This window comes from Triticum aestivum, chromosome 6A (assembly GCF_018294505.1).
Source record: "Triticum aestivum cultivar Chinese Spring chromosome 6A, IWGSC CS RefSeq v2.1, whole genome shotgun sequence".
NCBI classification, from domain to species: domain Eukaryota; kingdom Viridiplantae; phylum Streptophyta; class Magnoliopsida; order Poales; family Poaceae; genus Triticum; species Triticum aestivum.
The window spans coordinates 143463212-143483482 of NC_057809.1; the positions used below are offsets into that span (position 1 = coordinate 143463212).

General features: G+C 45.3%; 2 protein-coding genes across 3 annotated transcripts; one reads left to right on the forward strand and one right to left on the reverse strand.

Moving 5' to 3' along the window:
* The first annotated feature begins 271 nt into the window (after window positions 1-271).
* On the forward strand, window positions 272-1889 carry LOC123132527 (transmembrane protein 230). The gene is made up of 2 exons (XM_044552347.1): window positions 272-610; window positions 1471-1889. Exons 1-2 carry the CDS (start codon window positions 421-423, stop codon window positions 1590-1592), a joined length of 312 nt encoding a protein of 103 aa, XP_044408282.1. The 5' UTR covers window positions 272-420; the 3' UTR covers window positions 1593-1889.
* Window positions 1890-3145: 1256 nt separating this feature from the next.
* LOC123132528 (uncharacterized) lies at window positions 3146-6887 on the reverse strand. 2 transcript variants are annotated; one of them, XM_044552348.1, is made up of 7 exons: window positions 6670-6887; window positions 5409-5974; window positions 4855-5156; window positions 4556-4759; window positions 4070-4445; window positions 3908-3988; window positions 3146-3817 (listed from the first exon to the last, which is right to left on the reverse strand). In XM_044552348.1, exons 1-4 carry the CDS (start codon window positions 6716-6718, stop codon window positions 4582-4584), a joined length of 1095 nt encoding a protein of 364 aa, XP_044408283.1. In that variant the 5' UTR covers window positions 6719-6887; the 3' UTR covers window positions 3146-3817; window positions 3908-3988; window positions 4070-4445; window positions 4556-4581. The 2 variants fall into 2 exon arrangements, with proteins under 2 accessions (XP_044408283.1, XP_044408284.1); XM_044552349.1 differs by lacking the exon at window positions 3908-3988 and having other exon boundaries at window positions 4070-4759; window positions 6670-6882.
* Window positions 6888-20271: the final 13384 nt, after the last annotated feature.

Below are 20271 nucleotides of genomic sequence, written 5' to 3' on the forward strand. Positions count from 1 at the left end.
TTTTACATGATTGTGAACATTTTTAGAAAAATAATGAATATTTTTTGAATCTGTGAGGATCTATCATTTCCCAAGCATTTTCAAATCATTAAAACATTTTTTGCATTCACGAAAAAACAAAAAACAAAGGGGCTTCATGCCCCGCACATGGGCCGGACCATGAGGGCTTCGCCAAGCCCGGTTCCAAAAGACGCGCCTCGGAACTGTAGCCCATCGCCGTCGCGTCGTATACTACAACGGGTTGACCCGGCGCTGCCGTCCAATCCGATCCAAATCTGATTCGGCAAGCGACGCACCAAGCCGATCTCTCTTCTCCCCCCTGCGCTGCATATTCCGCCCCCCAACCAGACCACCACCAACCTGCGACGACGATCCGCACGCAAATCCACCTCGAGAAACCCTAGCTAATCCCGGCCCGGCATGGCCTACGTGGACCACGCCTTCTCCATCACCGACGAGGACGACCTCGTCGGCGGGGCCGTAGGGGGCCCGCGCGGCGCCCCCGTCAAGGAGATCGCCTTCGCCGCCGCCCTCCTCGCCTTCGGGGCCCTCGGCGTCGTCGCCGGCCTCTTCATGGCCGCCAACCAAGTCGGCGGTGACACCGCGCACGGTGAGATCGAATCTCCTTTCGCCCCTCTCCGCCTCCATTTTCTTCTTTCCCTATATGCCTATAAGAAGAATTGGTACTGCCTCTAGGACCCTGAAGTTGCTGCAATTTTCTAACTACTGCTGTATGAGTATCTTAAGAGCTACTTACTGGTAATTCATGGCTAGAAGTAGTATTTCTAAGGTTGTGACTTGTGAGAGAGGAATTGATTGAGGTTTATTTGGCTGAGACATAGTCGACATGTATTTCAGTACAGAGGGAGTAGTATTTACTCCGTAGCTGTTGTTTGGGAGCTGGATAGGTGACTTATTTTAATGGTATATATGAGTATGACCGGGTGTTTGCTGAGAAATATATAGGCATTTGTAAGGCCTTAGGAAATTTTAGGTGTGCGTGAGATGCTTGCGATTTGTGAGGTTTCTGATACTTTGGGCTCAAATTAGGGGTGCTTGTGTTCGAACCGCACAATGTTCATAGTGAAGTGCTCCAGGAAACCCAGCAGTGAGAACTACGGAGATTGGGTACTAAGAGCATCTCATCACCACTACGAAGTGTAGTGTGGATTATAGTTAGGTTATTAAAAAACAATCCCAATATCCCTCTCATCTCTAATATATGTGATCATGGTGTGGCTTTATGGTAGGATGTCAGTTGTACATGTGAAACTGAAAAATAAGATGTTTTGATTTGCAAAGCAAAAGCTTGGAAAGTTTGCTTGCACTTTGACTCTCATTCTAAGTATTGATGCAATATGGATGTTTCAGTAGCACTCATGAAGATATCTGCTTGAATAAACTTTGTCTATAATTGCCGCTGGAATTTTTCCCCTTATTCAAACATCTGCAACTATTTTATTGGAACAGGAATCTTCTTCATGGTTTTGGGCATTGTAATGTTCATCCCTGGATTCTACTACACAAGAATTGCCTACTACGCATACAAAGGATACAAGGGCTTCTCTTTTTCAAACATCCCACCAATCTAAAGAGCAGGTGTTTGCAAACTCGTTCGGGTCCTTCCGTCCAATGGCTCTACTGATAAAGCAAGCAGCCTTGTTGTTCTCGTTGATCGTATGTATACATTCCTTCTGCTTTGTAGAATGAACTACTGGTAGATTTGTGCATATAAATGCTACCATAATCATGTATTATGGTGTAGTGGGCAGAAAGATTGTCAACTGTGTGATTATGTTGAGTTGCTGGAGTGTGCTGCCTCCCATGTCTGAGAGGAAGAACATTGTGTGGAATATGTTACTGTGTAGTAAGATCTTTCGTTGCCTGCATTCTCTGAACTGTTTTCATGCGTTCTCTTTAGCAATCTATGTGTTTCGACCTTCATCTCATCCGAGTAAGATGCCTGAGCCTATTATTCTCTTATTGTGATGGTCATTATCAATTCCAACTGAAGTCAGAGGCACAAAGTTGTCTCTAGTTACTTTGAGAGGTAATATCACTGGTAGTCACTAAACTTGCGTTGAATGTGCAGTTTAGTGCTACAACTTTAAAAATACGAATTTCTGATTAGTTAACTTGTGTTTAGGTTCATATATGGCCATTCTCGTTGACTGCCCGCGTATTTGCCGATGACATGGCATGCCACACAAGCAGAGGCCCACTGTCAGTGACACATGCCGTTTCAAGGAGTCGCATGCGTGGTGTTTTTGCACAGACCTCCCTGCACTTATTTTCTTTTGCACAAAAATGTCCTTGCTGACAGTGGCCCCACCAAAACCCGGTCACCAGCGTGTTTATATAGCGTGCGTCGAGGGCGGGAAATAACACTGTGGCGAGCGGGCTAATGGCGGGAAATGGCTTTGGAAGAAGTACTGGATGGCGGGAATGAGCTTGCGAAAGCGGGAGTAGTCACGGGTGTCGCCGGCGCGTATCTCTTACATCTGTCAAACGTACGGGCGGCGGAGCAAAGGAAAGAGATGGTACAAATAGTTGGTACAAAAGACTTGAGTACACATAACTGAACAAATTAGTCTCACTGCCTGAGTGGCTAGATGGTGTGGTTGTTGCTAGCACGGTCTGGGTTCGAATCCCAGGCCACTCATTTCTTTGGTTTATGACTGAACATATCTGCAGAATGTATTTGAGCATAAAAATGTCAGTAAAACAATGAAAAAAGCAGGCCACTTTTTTGGGCATATGACAGTAAGCATATGTGCAGACTCAGTTTAGCTTATGGCTATGAACATATCTGCAGAATGTATTTGAGCATAAAAATCTCAGTAAAACAATTCAAAAAGCAGGCCACTCTTTTTGGGCATATAGCAGAAAAATATGTGCAGACTCAATTTAGCTTATGGCTGTGAACATATCTGTAGAATGTATTTGAGCATAAAAATCTCAGTAAAACAATTCAAAAAGCAGGCCACTCTTTTTGGGCATATGACAGAAAACATATGTGCAGACTGATTTTGGGCATATGATAGTAAACATATGTGCAAACTGATTTTGGGCATATGACAGTAAACATATGTCATAGCTCCAAACTGGGAGAAGTAGCGAACAAAATCCATACTAAACAGGGAAATTAGTACTGACAAAAGCATGGTTCATTTGTCATGTAAACCTAAGCAGAACAAGGTCTTTTTTCCTGATTTACCCCAACGAAAGGAGCAGTTCATTCATGAACTATTCTACACAAAAGTTCATTCATGAACTTCATCACTTGGTCATCCAACTACAGAGATAGGAAATCATGCATGTCCTGAGGCCAGCCATCTCCAAACAGGCCATCTTGGGGTGCATTTTGGCTCACAAATACCTCTTCTTCTCCCTGCATAAAAAGTGGTGGTTGCTGGCTGCTTTGTCCATCATTTCCAAAAAGCAAGTTGTAGAATCCTGGAGCAGCAGCCCTTGCTCCTCAGGGAGGATTACTTCCACTTGGGTAATTGCCACCTCTAGTTGCACTTGGAGCAGTTCCTCCCCTTGTTGCATTGCTTACTATTCTGCCTCCCCTTGTTGCATTGCTTGCACTTCTTCCTCCCCTTCTTGCATTGGTACCACTTCTACCACCCCTTGTTGCATTTCTTGCACTTCTTCCTCCTCGTGTTGCATTGCTTCCACTTGTTCCTCCTCTCACCCTGCCCCTGGACATGGCTGTTGTCACCCTGCCTATAAGGATTGTGTCCCTAGCATTAGCAATAAAGCTAGACTCAGGCAGGGGACCAAAGTCCATAGGTGCAGGGTATGTAAATTTTTCCTGCCAATATAGTTAACAGATAACATATCATATGAGCAATTGTTAATTCAGAAAAAAAAATCCAAAAAGAACCAACACTGCATATTTTACCCTTTCCTGCATCTTGTAAACCATAGAATCTGGAGTTTGTGTTGGATCAAACTGTGGGTAAACTCTGTGTGGCATAATGTTCTACAGAAGTACAAGTAATATATCAATGCACAGAAGTACAAGTAATATATCAATGTACAAGAAAAGATGTAAGAAACTTACAGCAATTATGCTTGGATCATCGTATTCTTCTTCTGATTCCCCAGGTGCTTCCTCGGTAGGTGGTTGATTCACGTGTTTGTAATGCCCTTTCTTGTTATGATCAGCGCCCCCACAAACAGAGCAATGCATGCTAACACCATGCTTGGTCAACTTCCTAACTCCTTTCTTATCCTTCTTCTCCTCTGGATCTTTTTTCCTACTTTTCTTGGGCCTGCCCATTACTTTGGTGTATATGGGTGGAAAAACAGGATTGCCATGCATCTTTTCCCATTCCTCTGGATCCCTCATTGGCCTCATATTGAAGCCATAACACTTCTTGTACTCCTCAACAGTGTAGCATGAATGGACCATGCTCTCAGGCTCAATTCTCTCATGCCTAAAACAAGCAATTGCATGATGACAAGGTATACCAGACAATTCCCACCTTTTGCAGTTACAGCTCAACATGTTCAGATCAACAATGTAAGTGTTGTTTAATGAGATAACCTGGAATACACCTCTTCCATACTCCCTCACCCTGCAATTTTTTGCCCACTCAACATACTTGTCCAGCTTCTTCTGTATCTTGGGGCAAAGCCTGCCTGTCCACTTTTCTGCCTCCCTTGCTTACCAACCATCCTATTTGAAATCTTCCAGAAGATGTAATCCAGCATTGATTTAATTGGCAACTCTCTACCATCCAAAATGTAGCTGCAAATTTGCACAAATATGTGTTCACACAATCAATGAAAGCAAATGCAACAGAAATCAAGCAATACATCATACTTGCAAACAGTGAAACTAACCTGTTAAACACCTCACACATGTTATTCAGCAATATATCACACTTGCAGAAAGGGTCAAAGAAAGCTTTGATCCAAGTTCTTGGGGACAAGTTCTCAACCCAATTGAATGCTGTAAAGCTGTGATCTCTCATCTTATCCATGTTTCTGGTGTAGGCAGCTTCATTAGTGGATCTTGCTATGGCCCAGAGGTCATTCTTCAGTTGTTCACCCTTGTGTACTTTGTGGAAATTTTGGTAAATGTGCCTAACATAGTTCCTATGTTCTGAATCAGGGAAAAGTTTCTTCACAGCATTCGTCAAACCCTACAACAACATAAACATCACTTAACATATAATGATATTCTGTCGAGCTATTGAGCTAAAATCGAGCGAGCCAACATTGGCTCAAGATCGGCTTGTTTCTTAGTCGAGCTACATAAAGTGTTCAAACTCAGCTCGTTTCTTTTCGAGTCGATCTCGAGCGGTTCACGAGCCTCGAGCTTTTCTTGCATCCTAGTTCTAGAACTTTGGAATAGAACATTTTACAAATAAAAGAACAAAAAAACTATGACTCACCTTCTGTCTGCCACTCATAATGGTGAATGTTGATGTATTGATTATATTCAGGTCATCCTTCAAAGAGGCTAGAAACCACTCCCAACTGTGTGTTGACTCCACTTCACATATGCCAAATGCTATAGGGAAGATACAATCATTTGGATCAATCCCAACTGCTGTCAATATATTCCCCTTATATCTTGTTTTGATGTGACAACCAACTCCAGTAATCAAAACATCATCATCTGATGACTGCAAAGTTTCACCATGATCTACTACAAGCAGTAGGTTCTTGTGCTCTATTGTTGCAATAATCATAAGAACAATATCTGCATCACATTGCATAAGCTTAAGCCCATCAGCAACGGTCTTCCCTAGTTGGCACCAATACACATCTAATTTGGAGGCTTCCATGTCATGTCCCAGTTGTGAAAGAAAATCCTTGATCCATAACATTGACCATGTGTCACTCTCACACATGTCAAACCAGTCAACCTCATAATCCATGTAAGTCTTGTTGCTCTCACTCCCACAGAAGAAACCCTTGTGGTGGATCTGAACACTAAACAAGCCATCAAAATCACCTGCATTGTGAAAATAAAAAAAATTCAGTAAGTAGGGTACGTCAAATTTACTGAAGAAAAATTCAGTTAACAAGTAAATAAGTACAACACAAGTTCAACAGCTAATTATCCATTACAGTACACATTTTGAGTACATTTTCAGTACACGCATTCAGCAGCTAATTATCCATTACAGTACCAATAGAGCACACAATCTTAAAAAAACAGAGTACACGCATTCAGTGTCAAAAAAATTCAGTTAACTGCATGCAGTTTCTGAAATTCAGAGTACACACATTTAGTGTCAAAAAATTCAGTTAACTGCATGCAGTTTCTGAAATTCAGAGTAAACACACTTAGTGTCAAAAATTTCAGTAACTGCATGCACTTTCTGAAATTCAGAAGTTCAGTTAACTTCTTGCCCTTCCTAGTACAAACATCAGACATTTGTCAACTATATAATCTAACCAAACAGGGGACCTAGACCTTCCTGAACCCTAGTTCGATTTGCAAACAGCGGGCCTGGACCTTCAAAATCCAATCCGTCCTTTCAAGATCGGTTAAGAACAGCGCGTCCATACGAGAAACTATCAAAGATAATGGCCATAACACATGAACCCTAGATACGCGAAACGGGGCAGGAAGAAGACGAGCAGGAGCAGATGAGAGAAACTAGAGGGAGGAGAGCAGGGAGGGGTGGGGGGGGGCAGACGTACCATACGACGGCGCAGCTTTGCCCGGACGTCGACGACGCGGTTCATTCATCGCCTCTGACGATGGCCGCCGTCAAGCACCGCCTCCTCCGCCTCCGCCTCTGTTTGATCGGGAAACGAAGCGATGGGGAGTTAGAATGAATGGCCAGAGATATTGGGGTACCGCTCCGCAAATATGCACGGTTGGCTTGCTCCCGCCCTTGCAGGGACATTTTTGCGCAAAAGAAAATAAGTGCAGGGGGTCTGTACAAAAACACCACGCACGCGACTCCTTGAAACGGCCTGTGTCACTGACAGTGGGCCTCTGCTTGCGTGGCATGCCATGTCATCGGCGAATACGCGGGCAGTCAACGAGAGTGACCGTATATGAACCTAAACGCAAGTTAACTGACCGAAAATCCGTATTTTTAAAGTTGTAGCACTAAACTGCACATCCAACGCAAGTTTAGTGACTACCAGTGATATTACCTCTTACTTTGATTTGCTCAGCACAACACCGCAAGTGTTTTTTGTGTTATTCTATTCATTCTTATCCCTGAACAGTCGGTTAGTGCACAATTAGAGCACCACTGATGATGCATCACAGCTACAAGCATTTATCATATCAATAGGAGCTACAACTTCGGAGCACATCACAACTCAAAACTTTTCTTCCAGGTTCAGGCAATGGTTCTTGCCTTAATGCAGCAGTAGCTTAACTTTCTTGGGCCAACTCCACCGCGCGATCCCAAATGGACGTCCGTTTTGTCCGGATTCTATCTATTTGGGTAGGGCAATGGGGTCGTGTCCGAGCGTGTCCTGGGATGCGGTGGCCGTGCACCTAGCGCACGACCGCATCCGTTTGCCCCATCATGTCCGTGTCTATTTTTAAAAAAGAGCAACGTTTCAAATGCCAAGCTCTAGTTCATCCGGCCATCGGCCCCAGTTTATCACGCTGGCAACAAAGCCAGCAGCCGGCAACACAACCAGCCTCCAAAATGAGTAGCTGTCCTCGCCGGCAACACAGCCAGCGGCCGGGCCCAGCGGCCGGGCGGCACCCATGTCAGCCTCCAAAAAGAACGGTCATGGCCGATCGGACGACCTAGTTCAGGCCTCTTCATCGGGGACGAACTGGGCGCGGCCATCCTGACTTTGGGTCTCGTCAGGGTCGTAGGCATGGCCCTGCCCACCCTCGAAGATCACGTCCTCCATGTACTGGTTGTAGAAGGGGTCGTCGACCGATGGCGTTGGTGTTGGCATTCCGTCAAACAAGACGCGGAGGGCCGGCATGGTGCCCATGCTTGCTTTCTTAGCATCTCGATGGACGGACGGCCGCCACTACTAGACCCAGGCGTGACGTTGAGGTCGATGACGGCCAAGGGGCGCGGTGTGGACGGCGCGATCACGCCAACGTCCGGCGACCCCGTGAAACGAGTCTGGACGTCGTGTCTTGGCGGAGAAAAGCCGGGTGACATGGGTGTGGTCCGCGACGTCGGCGACTGGCAGTGCGGAGGCCGGGCGACCGACGAGCCTGTGCTCGTCGGGCCGACGGCCGTTGCAGGGAAACCGGCCGGACGGCCCATGCCAAGCATGAGGAGGGTGTGCGCTTTGTTGACGATGTCCTTCTTATCGACCGCAGCCTTGCGTCGTGCGGCCTCCATCGCATCATGCTCGACGACGAACTTGGTCGCGGTGGCATTGACCTTGATGACCGCCCTCCGGTTCCTCCTCTTCGCCGATTCCGCGTCCAACTTGGCGATCTTCTCTTGCGTGCACTCCAACCGCGGCTTCCTTGGAGGCTTGGCCGCCTTCTTCACATTTGGGGGCGGGTCAACAGCCGGGCCGCCGGAATTTTTTTTTTGAGCATCCGTACAGAAACAAGCGCTCATATACACGCACATACACTCACCCCTATGAACGCACACACGAACACCCTACCCCTATGAGCACCTTCGAGAGACTGAGCCAACATATCATCTTGAGATTTACGAAGTCACCGTAGGCGTCTCGTCGTCGACGGGAACGTCTCCTCCCACTGAAAGCGTATCGCCGGAAATCCTGAAATAAATCCAGGAATAATGCGAGCACCAGGATTTGAACCCTAGTGGGTTGGGGATATCATTGTCCACCTAACCATCTCAACCACAGGTTGGTTCACCCGGGCCGCCGGAATTCGGCGGGGCGTCAGCCATGGACGAGGGAGGGAGGGGGCGGCAGGAGGGACGTGGGAGGGTTTGGGAGGAATGGCACCAAATGGGGCGCGGGGGTTTTTGCTTTGTGGCGCCGACAGGCAGCCCAAGGGAGGACAAACGTGCACGTCCCGCCCATCCATGCGCTATCCGTTTTATCTCAAAAACGGCGCAAACTTGGGCCAGGATGGGTCGAAAGCGGACAGAAAACGGATAAAAGCCCATTTGACAGGACCGAACATTATGGAGTCAAAAAAAGAGTTTATTTCTAAGGATTTAAATGCACTTCGATGAGATGAAAATTGACCGGTCATCATTGCTAGCTTTATTAACACAATAGTAGTATCAAGCTATTGAACCACACCATTAGCCTTAGAGCATGCTTGGATACGTTTTAGTCCCATGACTAAAAGTAATGGGACTAAAACTTGCTAGTCTCACCCATGCTTGGATCCAAATACTAAAGAGACTAAAATCTAGTTATTGAGCATTTATTATCCTCCAAACCCTCCAATCCAGAACTAAGGAGAGGGATTAAATGAGGAGAGAGAGAGCTAATACATATTTTAGTAGGTTTCCCATGACTAAAAAAATTTAGCCTCAAGACTAGTCCTAGCCTCTCTTTAGTCAGGGGTGCTTGAAACTTTAGCCTCTAAAAGAGACTATTTTTAGTCAGACTAAAAATAGTCCCTTGTATCCAAGCACCCTCTTAAGAATACAAGGGCTAAAACCTTCCTGATCATACACATCAATGCGATCCGTACAAAATGGCTGCCGCATGTGATTTGTTGAACTGATGGATACAAGTCAGACGAGACCAGCTTGCAGCTGCTTGGGTTCTGCTCATCTCTGCTCAAAAAGAACACTTTTCCGGTGTTACATGGTTGACAATGTAGTATGAGCTGCCCTGCTACCGTATCGTTTGTCATCAGACAACTTGAACACGTTTGCACTGAAATGTATTCTCTGATTCGGATGATTGCAAGTAAGAATCTTACTCGTATGGCTATCTGGTGACACGAAATTGTTCCACTGATGGTCCGTATTATATATATTCCAGTTTTGTCCTTCATTAAGAAAATTCTCATGAACAATCATACAGTTAATGAAAAAGGTCATTTAGTAAGTTCATATCAATTTATGCAAGGCAATGGCAAAGCTCGGCTAAGCATCTTTCATTTTAGGAATCAGAGTGACCACTACATAATTAAGTCTTCGAAGTTGCAACTCCTCGACATGCGTGCTATCAAGCATTCTATTGACCATCTCTTTAACTAGCTCCGGATGAAATTGATCTCTCTTTTTTTGCGGTTTTGCAGTTTAAAAAGATAAATATTTTATGTATCATCAAATGGTGCCAATCGTTAGGATGCATGATTATCCATGAACCGTTCAACATGTGCAGAGCCGTTCTTAATTTGCTCGCCACAATTTAGGTGAAATTAACAAGGAACAACAGAACCAACATTGTCAATTGCTACTGAAGAAAGGGCTAAAAACACAGCCCAGCGTTGTCCGTTGCTAGGTCTGGGAAGAGCTGCTAGTCCACTTAATTAAGTTCCTCCTACGTTGAAGAAGATGCCACCAGATTTAAAAGTTAGAAGATGCAGATCTAAAGAATTACAACCGTTACGTGATGTATTGTCCGTCAGCCCGTCAGAAGAAAGAAGATGGACGAAAAATCAAACAAACGGAAGAAATACTTGCAAAATCGGAGATCGATTGGGGGAAGTATGGCCGCTTTAAATTTGGACGGGGCAAGAGCACACGACGCGCCCATCCAATCGTGAAGCGGCCGTCCGTCTCTCTCGGCACTTTGTGCAAAGGGCAACTCGTCCATGGATACAACCGAGCACCCGTTCGTCTGAGCCGTCTCAAAACAAATCGACGAAAAGTCAGAACCTTTCAATCAACGATGGAACAAGATGCAAACGAATGAAGCGAAGTATCGCCAGATATTGTAGCTTGGAATTAAAAGAACATGGATCTCCAAACAATCTTCTCCTGGCTATCAATCTAGGCTCCATGCGGCAGACACGACGCCATTGAACGGCGCCTGCTGTTGACTCATGATACAGAGCCCAAATACATCTCGATCTACAACTAATGACAGAATCAAAAGAGAGAAATGTCGATCAAGTAGATTGATGAATCCAAAAAACAAGCATGTCGATTAGAATTCCACAAAGCAAACCGCATCAATCAATAAAACAAAGCAAAAAAAGTGCGATGAGAAAGAGGAATTGTTGCGGCGGCGGCGATATGAAGAGGGAGGGGGCGATGGATGGGATGGCTTTAGGGTTGGTGAAGCCCCTTGCATTTTATAGCTGCGGTCCTGCACACGCGACCTATCAGCGGTTGGCACGTGAGCCGGGTTACAAGACTCTGACTGGGCCTTCTACCAGCACATGGCGCCACGGCCCAACAAACATTATTCCAGGCCGATATTGCTTTTTTTTTACAGCGCTCTGATTTTATCTATTTTTATTTAGTTCCCTCAAATAAGAAAAATCTTCTTTTTTTGAGTAACCGCTCTGATTTTATCGTGCCTCCCGCGTTTGCAGGCAGCTTGTTTAGCCCAACATGAACTATGTGGTGCTGATAAGGAGATTAAAACGCGACAACATGCTTTCCACCTTCCAAGTTTTATTTGTAAATTCAAAAAAATGTAACAACTTTTTTACGGGAAAGCTTTCTGGCGCACTTTATTGAATTGTGAGAACTTTACGTCGTTCAAAAGCTCATCCAGAATAAAACTGGAAGGATTGCCATCTCAGGAGATGACATAATTTGAAATAAAAGAGTAATGAGCTAACTTGTGCGCAACTTGATTAGCTTCACGCGGACAGTACTTGAAAAAACTTTCCGTGGACAGTACTTGAAAGAGGTCGATCCAATCCTCCCCTCAACCAGGAAGATTCTGCTAGGACGGCAATATGTAGACTCCAAACTTTGATGATTCATGTGCATGATTGAATGGCCTCCATGTAGTGAGACCGTCGTTTGTAAACATCCCAATTGAAAGGATCGATATGGTTGACTAGAGGGGAGTGAATAGGCAACTACCAGTTTTTAGCTTTTCTTAACAAACTAGGTTTTGCAACAAATAGGTTGTCTAGATATGCAGCTAGGTGAACAACCTATATGATGCTAACAACCACAACAACACAAGCAAGCAAATGATACAACACAATACGAGCTTGCACAAAGTAAATGTAAGAGATAACCACAAGTGGAGCCGGTGAAGACGAGGATGTGTTACCGAAGTTCCTTTCCTTTAGGGGGGAGTACGTCTCCGTTGGAGCGATGTGGAGGCACAGCCACTAGGGCCACTGTATTCTCCTCACGCCCTCGCACAATGCAAGATGTCGTGATTCCACTAGTGGTGTCTGTCGGTGTCAAAACCGGCGGATCTCGGGTAGGGGGTCCCGAACTATGCGTCTAGGATCGATGATAACAGGAGGCAGGGGACACGATGTTTTACCCAGGTTCGGGCCCTTTTGATGGAGGTAAAACCCTACGTCCTGCTTGATTAATATTGATGATATGGGTAGTACAAGAGTAGATCTACCACGTGATCGTAGAGGTTAAACCCTAGAAGCTAGCCTATGGTATGATTGTATGTATATATGATCTATCGACTAGCCTGGCCCTGGTTTATATAATGCACTAGAGGCCTAGGTTAACAAGAGTCCTAGCCGAATATGCCGGTGGGGAGAAGTCCTTGTCTTGATCGCCAAGTCTTGTGAAATCTTCCTTGTATGCGGCAGTTGTCCGAACTGGCCCATGAGTATACGGCCACAGGGGTCCTCGGCCCAATCTATCAGATCGGGAGATGACGTGTTGAGTACCCCCTAGTCCAGGACACCGTCAGTAGCCCCCTGAACCGGTCTTCAAGTTAGGGACGCTCCTCGATTCTTCTGAACCGCTCTTCATCTTCGGTTGACGGTCTTGAAAACTGGTTCAACAAATCTTATCATCTTCGGTCTTGAGGATCGCTGAAATGAATTCGACAAGTTTATACATCGGGTATCCGAGGAGCCCCTTTAAGTTTCTGGCCTTTATCAATGCCTTGTTATTTTTATGCCACACCTCGGGTTTGAAATTGTTCCCGGGCGGCAGCGTCCTCTTGCGTCCGAGCTCCAACGCCGGACTGCATTCGAGGTATCTTTTGCAGCCGAGCACCAACGTCGGACCGCTTCCTAGCTCTAACGCCGGAATGTATACGAGCTCCAACGGCGGACTATGTATCCGAGATCCAACGCCGGACTGTATCCGAGGTGTCATAAATCACCTTGGTTCAAAGAAGTTTGAAGGAGTTTAGCCGAGCTTAATGCCGGAAATGCCCTCTATGGAGCCAGCCACTAACGCCCAAGCTTTATGCCGGACTGCTTCCGAGGTGGTGCACCACCCCGAATGTGGGCCGATTTTTGTTAATATTTTTTATTGGTGCAATTTATTCTCTATCGAGATATATAGCCAGTAGCCCTCTGTAACGCCCTCGATGCGGTTATATCTCCCACGTGTCGAAGCATGACTTAGAGGCATAACCGCATTGAAAGCAATGTCGCAAGTGAGGTAATCTTCGCAAACAACCCATGTAATACATTAAGGGAAAAGAGATACATAGTTGGTTTACAATCGTCACTTCACACAAATACAGGAATAAAGCATTACATCAACCAGATACAATCAAGGTCCGACTACGGAACCAAAATAAAAGAAGAACCCCAAATGCGACAAAGGTCCCCGATCGACCCCAACTGGGCTCCACTACTGATCAACTAGAACGAAACAACACAAAGGACAAGATCTTCATCGAGCTCCTCCTGAGCTTGGTTGCGTCATCTGCACGGACTCATCGGCACGTGCAAGCTGGTTTTGAAAGTATCTGTGAGCCACAGGGACTCAGCAATCTCGCACCCTCGCGATCAAGACTATTTAAGCTTATGGGTAAGGTAAAGGTATGTGGTGAAGCTGCAGCAAGCGACTAGCATATATGGTGACTAACATACGCAAATGAGAGCGAGAAGAGAAGGCAAAGCACGGTCGAGAAATCTATGATCAAGAAGTGATCCTATAGCAACCTACGTCAAGCATAACTCCAACAACCGTGTTCACTTCCCGGACCCCGCCGGAAAGAGACCATCACGGTTACATGCGCGGTTGATTCATTTTAATTAAGGTCAACTTCAGGTTTTCTACAACCGGACATTAACAAATTCCCATCTGCCCATAACCGCGGGCACGGCTTTCGAAAGTTCAAATCCCTGCAGGGGTGTCCCAACTTAGCCCATGACAAGCTCTCACGGTCAATGAAGGAATAGACCTCCTCCCGAGACATTCCGATCAGACTCGGTATCCCGGTACAACAAGACATTTCGACAGGGTAAAACTAAACCAGCAACACCACCCAGATGTGCCGACAAATCCCGATAGGAGCTGCACATATCTCGTTCTCAGGGCACACCGGATGAGCAAGACGTCGGGTAAGCCAGCCCAGAGTTGCCCCTGGTAGCCTCGGACATCGCTCAGTTGGACCAACACTCAGAGGAGCACTGGCCCGGGGGGGTAAAATAATGATGACCCTTGGGCGCGCGACCCCCAAGGGAAAAGAAAAGGCTAGGTGGCAAATGGTAAAACCAATGTTGGGCATTGCTGAAAAAGCTTTACTTAAGGCGAACTGTCAAGGGGTTCCCATAATAGCCCAACCGCGTAAGGAACGCAAAATCCGGGAACATAACACCGATATGACGGAAACTAGGGCGGCAAGAGTGGAACAAAACACCAGGCATAAGGCCGAGCCTTCCACCCTTTACCAAGTATATAGATGCATTAAATAAATAAGATATATAGTGATATCCCAACAAGTAAACATGTTCCAACAAGGAACGGTATCTCCATGTTCCAACAAGGAACAAACTTCAATCTTCACCTGCAACTAACAATGCTATAAGAGGGGCTGAGCAAAGCGGTAACGTAGCCAATCAACGGTTTGCTAGGACAAGGTGGGTTAGAGGCTTGTTTCAACAAACTGGGAGGCATGACAAGCAAGTGGTAGGTATCGTAGCATGGGCATAGCAAAAGAGCGAGCATCTAGCATAGCAAATATAGTAGTGATTTCGAGGGTATGATCATCTTGCCTGAAATCCCGCAAGGAAGAAGAACGAGTCCATAAAGAAGACAAACGAAACGTAGACGAACGGGTCCTCACAACGCGACGTTATCGGAACCAACCCGAAGAAGCAAACACCGGAAAAGAAGCACACAACATAGTAAACAACCATCACATAAGCATGGCACGATGCGCAAACAAGTATGATGCATGTCCGGTTTAAAGATTCATGGCATGGCAAATTGCAACAAACAATGCTACAAATTAAGTGGAGCTCGATATGCAACGAGTTGCATATTGACGAAACACCACATTCAAGTTATTTAGTTCACTCTTGATTATGTACCCAACAATATTAAATGTTATTAAACATGGCAAGAGGTGAAGCATAAGTAAACTAACTATTTAGGCAAGTTTAAATGAGGCCGGAAATAACAAACAACATTTCCGGAAAATCCCCATATGCATATAGCAATTTGGTGCAACAACAATTTTTTTAACATTTAAATGTTATTATCATGATGCGAATGACATGAGCAAGTTTTATGCCATTTTTATTAAAACTTGACAAGAGCATTATTATGAAGCATTTGACATCGTGGTGGAAAGGAAAAGGGTGCCACGACGATGAATCTGAAAATGATGGCACGACAACATATCGGTTCTCCGGTAGCCCACGGGGATACCGGTGTAAAAGGAAGTGACGGGAGCGTGTCATGCAAGGATGGTGGGGTGCTCCCGATTACGGGGTTCCCACATGTCGGTGGCAAGGTAAAAGAGGAACACGTAAGGAACAACTCGGACATGGTGCAAACACGGGCATCTCATACTACACACATTCGTTCTCAGAAGGTCGTCTCGGGGTTATACCTTCGAAGCGTGCATTTTTTAAGCGGATCAAGTTCGTAGAGGGAAGTAGACGTTCTCGCGATGTAGTGGAAGTAGTGGTACACGGCGATGGTAGAGGTACTCGTTGATAGCCGTACACGTTCGGAGAGGAACTTGGCGTTTCCATGTTCTTCGGAGTCATTGTGTAGTCGTTTGTGTCATAGTCGGGCTTGACGAAAAACACACCGGCTGTAGTGGTACACGGCTCGTAGATGTTTGGATCACCGGAAGAGGTACTTGACATCCATGAAAATTAACAGTGGAGGCCACGGGTCTCAGGTCTCGGGTCTTGGTCCTGAACTTGAGGAGGTCGACGGTCGAAGTGGCCCACGCGAGCACTCACGCACGGGCGAGCGAGCGGGTGCTGATGCTCAGGCGACGAGCAGGGAAAATAGAGGCCGGCGGCAGGGACTTGCAGCGAAGCGAGATACGCCGGAGATGAAGAGGGCGGCCACGGGACGGACGGATCCGGCAGATGGGCGTCCAACCCGGCTGGTGGCGGGACGAGGGAGTAGAGCAGGAGGCTGCGGGGCTTGACGGAGGGAGCTTGCGAGGGGCCAAGGCGAGGAGGCAGAGCTCGCGGCAGGAGGTGAAGAAGATGGTGCGGCAGCGGGGCGAGGAACGCAGGGGCCACGGGGCGGCTCGCGGAAGCACCGATGGTCGAGGACGGCAAAGCAGAGGAGGCCGACGAGGGGATTAGGCGTCGGGTCGACCTCCTGTGGTGGCGGAGCTAGGGCTCACTGGATCAGGGGGGCCGTGGCTCCATGGGGCGGTGCTCGGGGTAGGAGCCGCGGACACAGGGACTTGGCGCGGCGGCTCCTCAACGCAGGAAGCAGCGGCGATGGTGGCCCGCGGCGGCGAGGGCGCATGGCAGCGGGGAGGATTGAGGAGAGCTGCTGTTGCGAGCGAGAAAGAGAGATCGAGGGAGATGGGATCGGGCAGAGGAAAAAAACGACAGCAGGGAGGCGGCGCTGCGGGAGGGAGATGGGGAGTGGATCGATCGGATGGATTGCTAGGGTTTGGAGAGGGGCTTTGGTGGGCCTGGGAGGCCGGCCCAGCTGCGGGGAAGGATGGTCAAAAGGGCTGGATCGAGTGGGCTTTGCTGGACTCCTCACTGCTGCTTTCTTTTCTTTTCTATTTCTTCAGACATAAATACAAAAAGAAAGAGCAGGGGAAAAAGGAGAGGAGCTAGAGAAATATAAAAATGTACTCATGATCCTGAAAATGTGCTCTATTTAACAAAATTGGTTTGGAGATTTTTAAAGGAAGTAAAAATAATTCAAGTTTGAATTCAATTCAAGCTTGAACCATTTTAAACCCTAACCAAAACAATTCCAAATATGATGAAATTTGATAGAGAGGTTGAAGGCATGGTCGAGAATTTATAGGAAAAGAATGAACATTAATTGAGAAGGGGAAAGTGGCACTTGCAGAAGAAAGAACTAGAAGGAAAAGAAAAGGAGATGATGCATGGGACAAAGGCATTGGGATATTTTGCAAGTGTGTTTGCGGTAAATCCAAATTGATGGAATATTTATAATAGCTCCCTAAATATTAGGAGGATATGTTATAAAGAGAATCACCATGTGAATTCCCTCGATTTAAATGGACCGAAGATCCAAGCGATTTATTTAGTTGAGTTACAAAAGATTTATGAGATGATGGCATGATGACATGATGCAATGCATGACACACAAGCAATGACAACGCAACAACAGCGAATAACAGGAAGACACGTGGCACATCGGTCTCGAGGCGCTACAACACTCCACACTACGAGAGGATCTCGTCCCGAGATCTAGAATGGCACCGGAGGGAAAACGGAAGAGAAAAGAGAAGAGGTAAAAACTAAGTTGCTTCTTTTGACAAACGAGTGAAACCAAAGAACCTTGAAAAATTGAACAAATTGAAAGAAAGAATACAACGGAGATGAACGAAGTTGAAAACACCCCATTAGAAAAGAGGAACATGGAAGAACAATTTCTTATAGCACTCCGGTTGAAAATAGATACAAGACTTGATAGGAAGAAAAGAGCTTGAGCAGAGGACACGACACTCCGGTTAAATGGGCAATCATGAAAAGAACATGATCTTAGACAAACAAGATGATGGGTTGAGAAGAGCAACATTACAATACCTCCGAAACAAAAGAATAGAAGATAGATAATTGAAATAGAAGAATGGAGAAGAAAATGCCAACTTCCGCCACAAAAGAGCTTGAGAAGGCATCCTTAGGAGAAGGGTCGAACCGAGTTGTTGTGAAAACCCACAATGAAAATAATAAGCTTGATATGGTCTTGTGGAATACATGTCAAATTATGAGGTGACAAACTGCCACTCACAGGAAAAGAATTGGATTGGTATGACCAAGGAGGCGATAACGTATTTCACCGGGAGGATAAATGAAGAACTTGGGTCATATATAAGCACCATAAATAGCAACAATCCTCAGGGACAGTTTTAGGTGAAATATAGCCCAAGATAACTCCAACGAAGAGATTGATGAATTTAAAATATCTCACTCATGACAACATGTGAATCATGAAAACATGAACTTAAATTATCAAAATGACATAATACCACCTCCAATAATATGGAAGAAAGAATTGCACTCCGGGTAGAAAGAAGAAGAAAACTAGAACTTCTTAGAAGGGAATCTCGATGAAAAATTTGGAGAAGGAATTAAATCCTTGATGAACCATCATGTAGAACCTTCATGAAGAACTCCGGTAACAAAAGAATGATTGAACGGAAAGAAAAATGAGGAAAGTAAGGTTAAAGCCTTGCAATGATTAGATGAAGCTTAACAACGAGATAAAGAGAAAACTTGGCACTCTGGAAAAGAAAGATGAACAAATGGAAACAAGAATTTGATGAGCCTCCGGAATAAGGAATTAATCACTTGTGTGAAACAAGAGTAAGAATTATGTTATGTGTAACCTTCAACAATTTAATTGCTGACAAGCAACGGTTTTGGCATACTACTTATCCTCGTGGACAGGATTAAGAGAGATATAAGTCAAACTTGAGAAGGTATTCCAAGAACCACCGGTAGAATTTGAAAGAACGAAAGAATTGATATGACAACGAATGACGAGAACTCTTGAACGAACCACCGTGAGAATTGAAAAGGAACGAAGAGAAGATAAAGAAACTCCGGAAAGAATTAGCAAATATGCGAAGATGCTTGAGAGGATTTAGGTACATGAGAACGAAGAGATCACGAGCCGATTAAAGATCAATTGAACGAAGCACCAGTAAAATTGGAGAATGATAGCTGAAAGCTGAGAATGAATAATCCCGAAATGATGACCTTCGAAGAATCAAACTGAAAAGAATCTTGAATTTCTCCGGATAGGTGAAAATAATTCTCACAATGAAACAATTATGAGAGGATGGCAACAAGCTAGAATCACGAATCTTGAAGAGAAAGGAGCAAGATTAAAGAGAAACTCTTCTTCGGTCTTCAAATGTTGAGAATGATGACGAGAAACACCACCATGAATTGTTGAGGCACTCCGAATGAAAATTATAAAGGTTGAACCAATGACGAAAATAGTGTGAAAGATCTTGGAGAAGGACATTTGACTGATGATAAATCATTCTTACGTCAAACTTCAAAAGAATTTGAGGATAGCTCCGGGAAAGATAGAAGAGTCAGGTAAGATCCTGGGAAAAAAACCTGTGGGTTAGGGCCCACTCAAAAGAAACACCGTTGAACAATTACTTGAGAAAGGAGGTTGCACCGGTTGAATTAAATGACTTGAATGAGATACCAATCTCAAAAGAGCTTGAACGAATGCAGAGTGGAAAACACGAATCTTCTGAGATATCTTGAGCACTCCGGAAGAATTGAATAGCGAGAGGTGAATGAATATGAGGTGCACCGGCATGAGAAGGTATTTGCAAACGAGGAAAAAGATATGATCAACACCGAAAGCTTGAATTTGTTCCACCGGAGAAGAAAATCAGTGACGAGAGACGAACTTGAAGCTCCATTAGAATCTTCATGAGAATCACCGGATAAGAATATAGATGGAAAAGAATGGAGAGACTTCACATCAGTAATATGGATACTCGATTAAGAGATCTGAATCCTTGGAGAAAAAACAAAAGGGAGGGAGGGTGGGAAAAACAAAGACAATTTGGAATGGGTGAAACGAACACCGTTGAGAAGAAGTGATAATTGGTCAAGCGGATGTTGAAACGAACGGATTCACTTTAAGAGAAACACACCAGTTGAAAAGGATTGACAAGGCAATCTCGATGATCAAGAAGGGTTGGTATTCACATCGGAGTATGAGAACACCGGTTAGGAAAGGTATGGCATCAACCATTTGACTTCGAAGCAACTCGAATACCACAACTCAAAACAAAACAAAGGATTGGCTTGCAGAATAAGCCGGAACAAACATATGATAGAGATTTCGTCCG

Coding starts and splice junctions, on each gene's coding strand:
- LOC123132527 (XM_044552347.1), top strand. CDS start 421: ATGGCCTACGTGGACCACGCCTTCTCCATCACCGACGAGGACGACCTC. Junction 611..1,470: donor CGGCGGTGACACCGCGCACG/GTGAGATCGAAT, acceptor TTATTGGAACAG/GAATCTTCTTCATGGTTTTG.
- LOC123132528 (XM_044552348.1), bottom strand. CDS start 6,718: ATGAATGAACCGCGTCGTCGACGTCCGGGCAAAGCTGCGCCGTCGTAT. Junction 5,975..6,669: donor CAAAGCTGCGCCGTCGTATG/GTACGTCTGCCC, acceptor TTCACAATGCAG/GTGATTTTGATGGCTTGTTT. Junction 5,157..5,408: donor TTATGAGTGGCAGACAGAAG/GTGAGTCATAGT, acceptor ATGTTGTTGTAG/GGTTTGACGAATGCTGTGAA.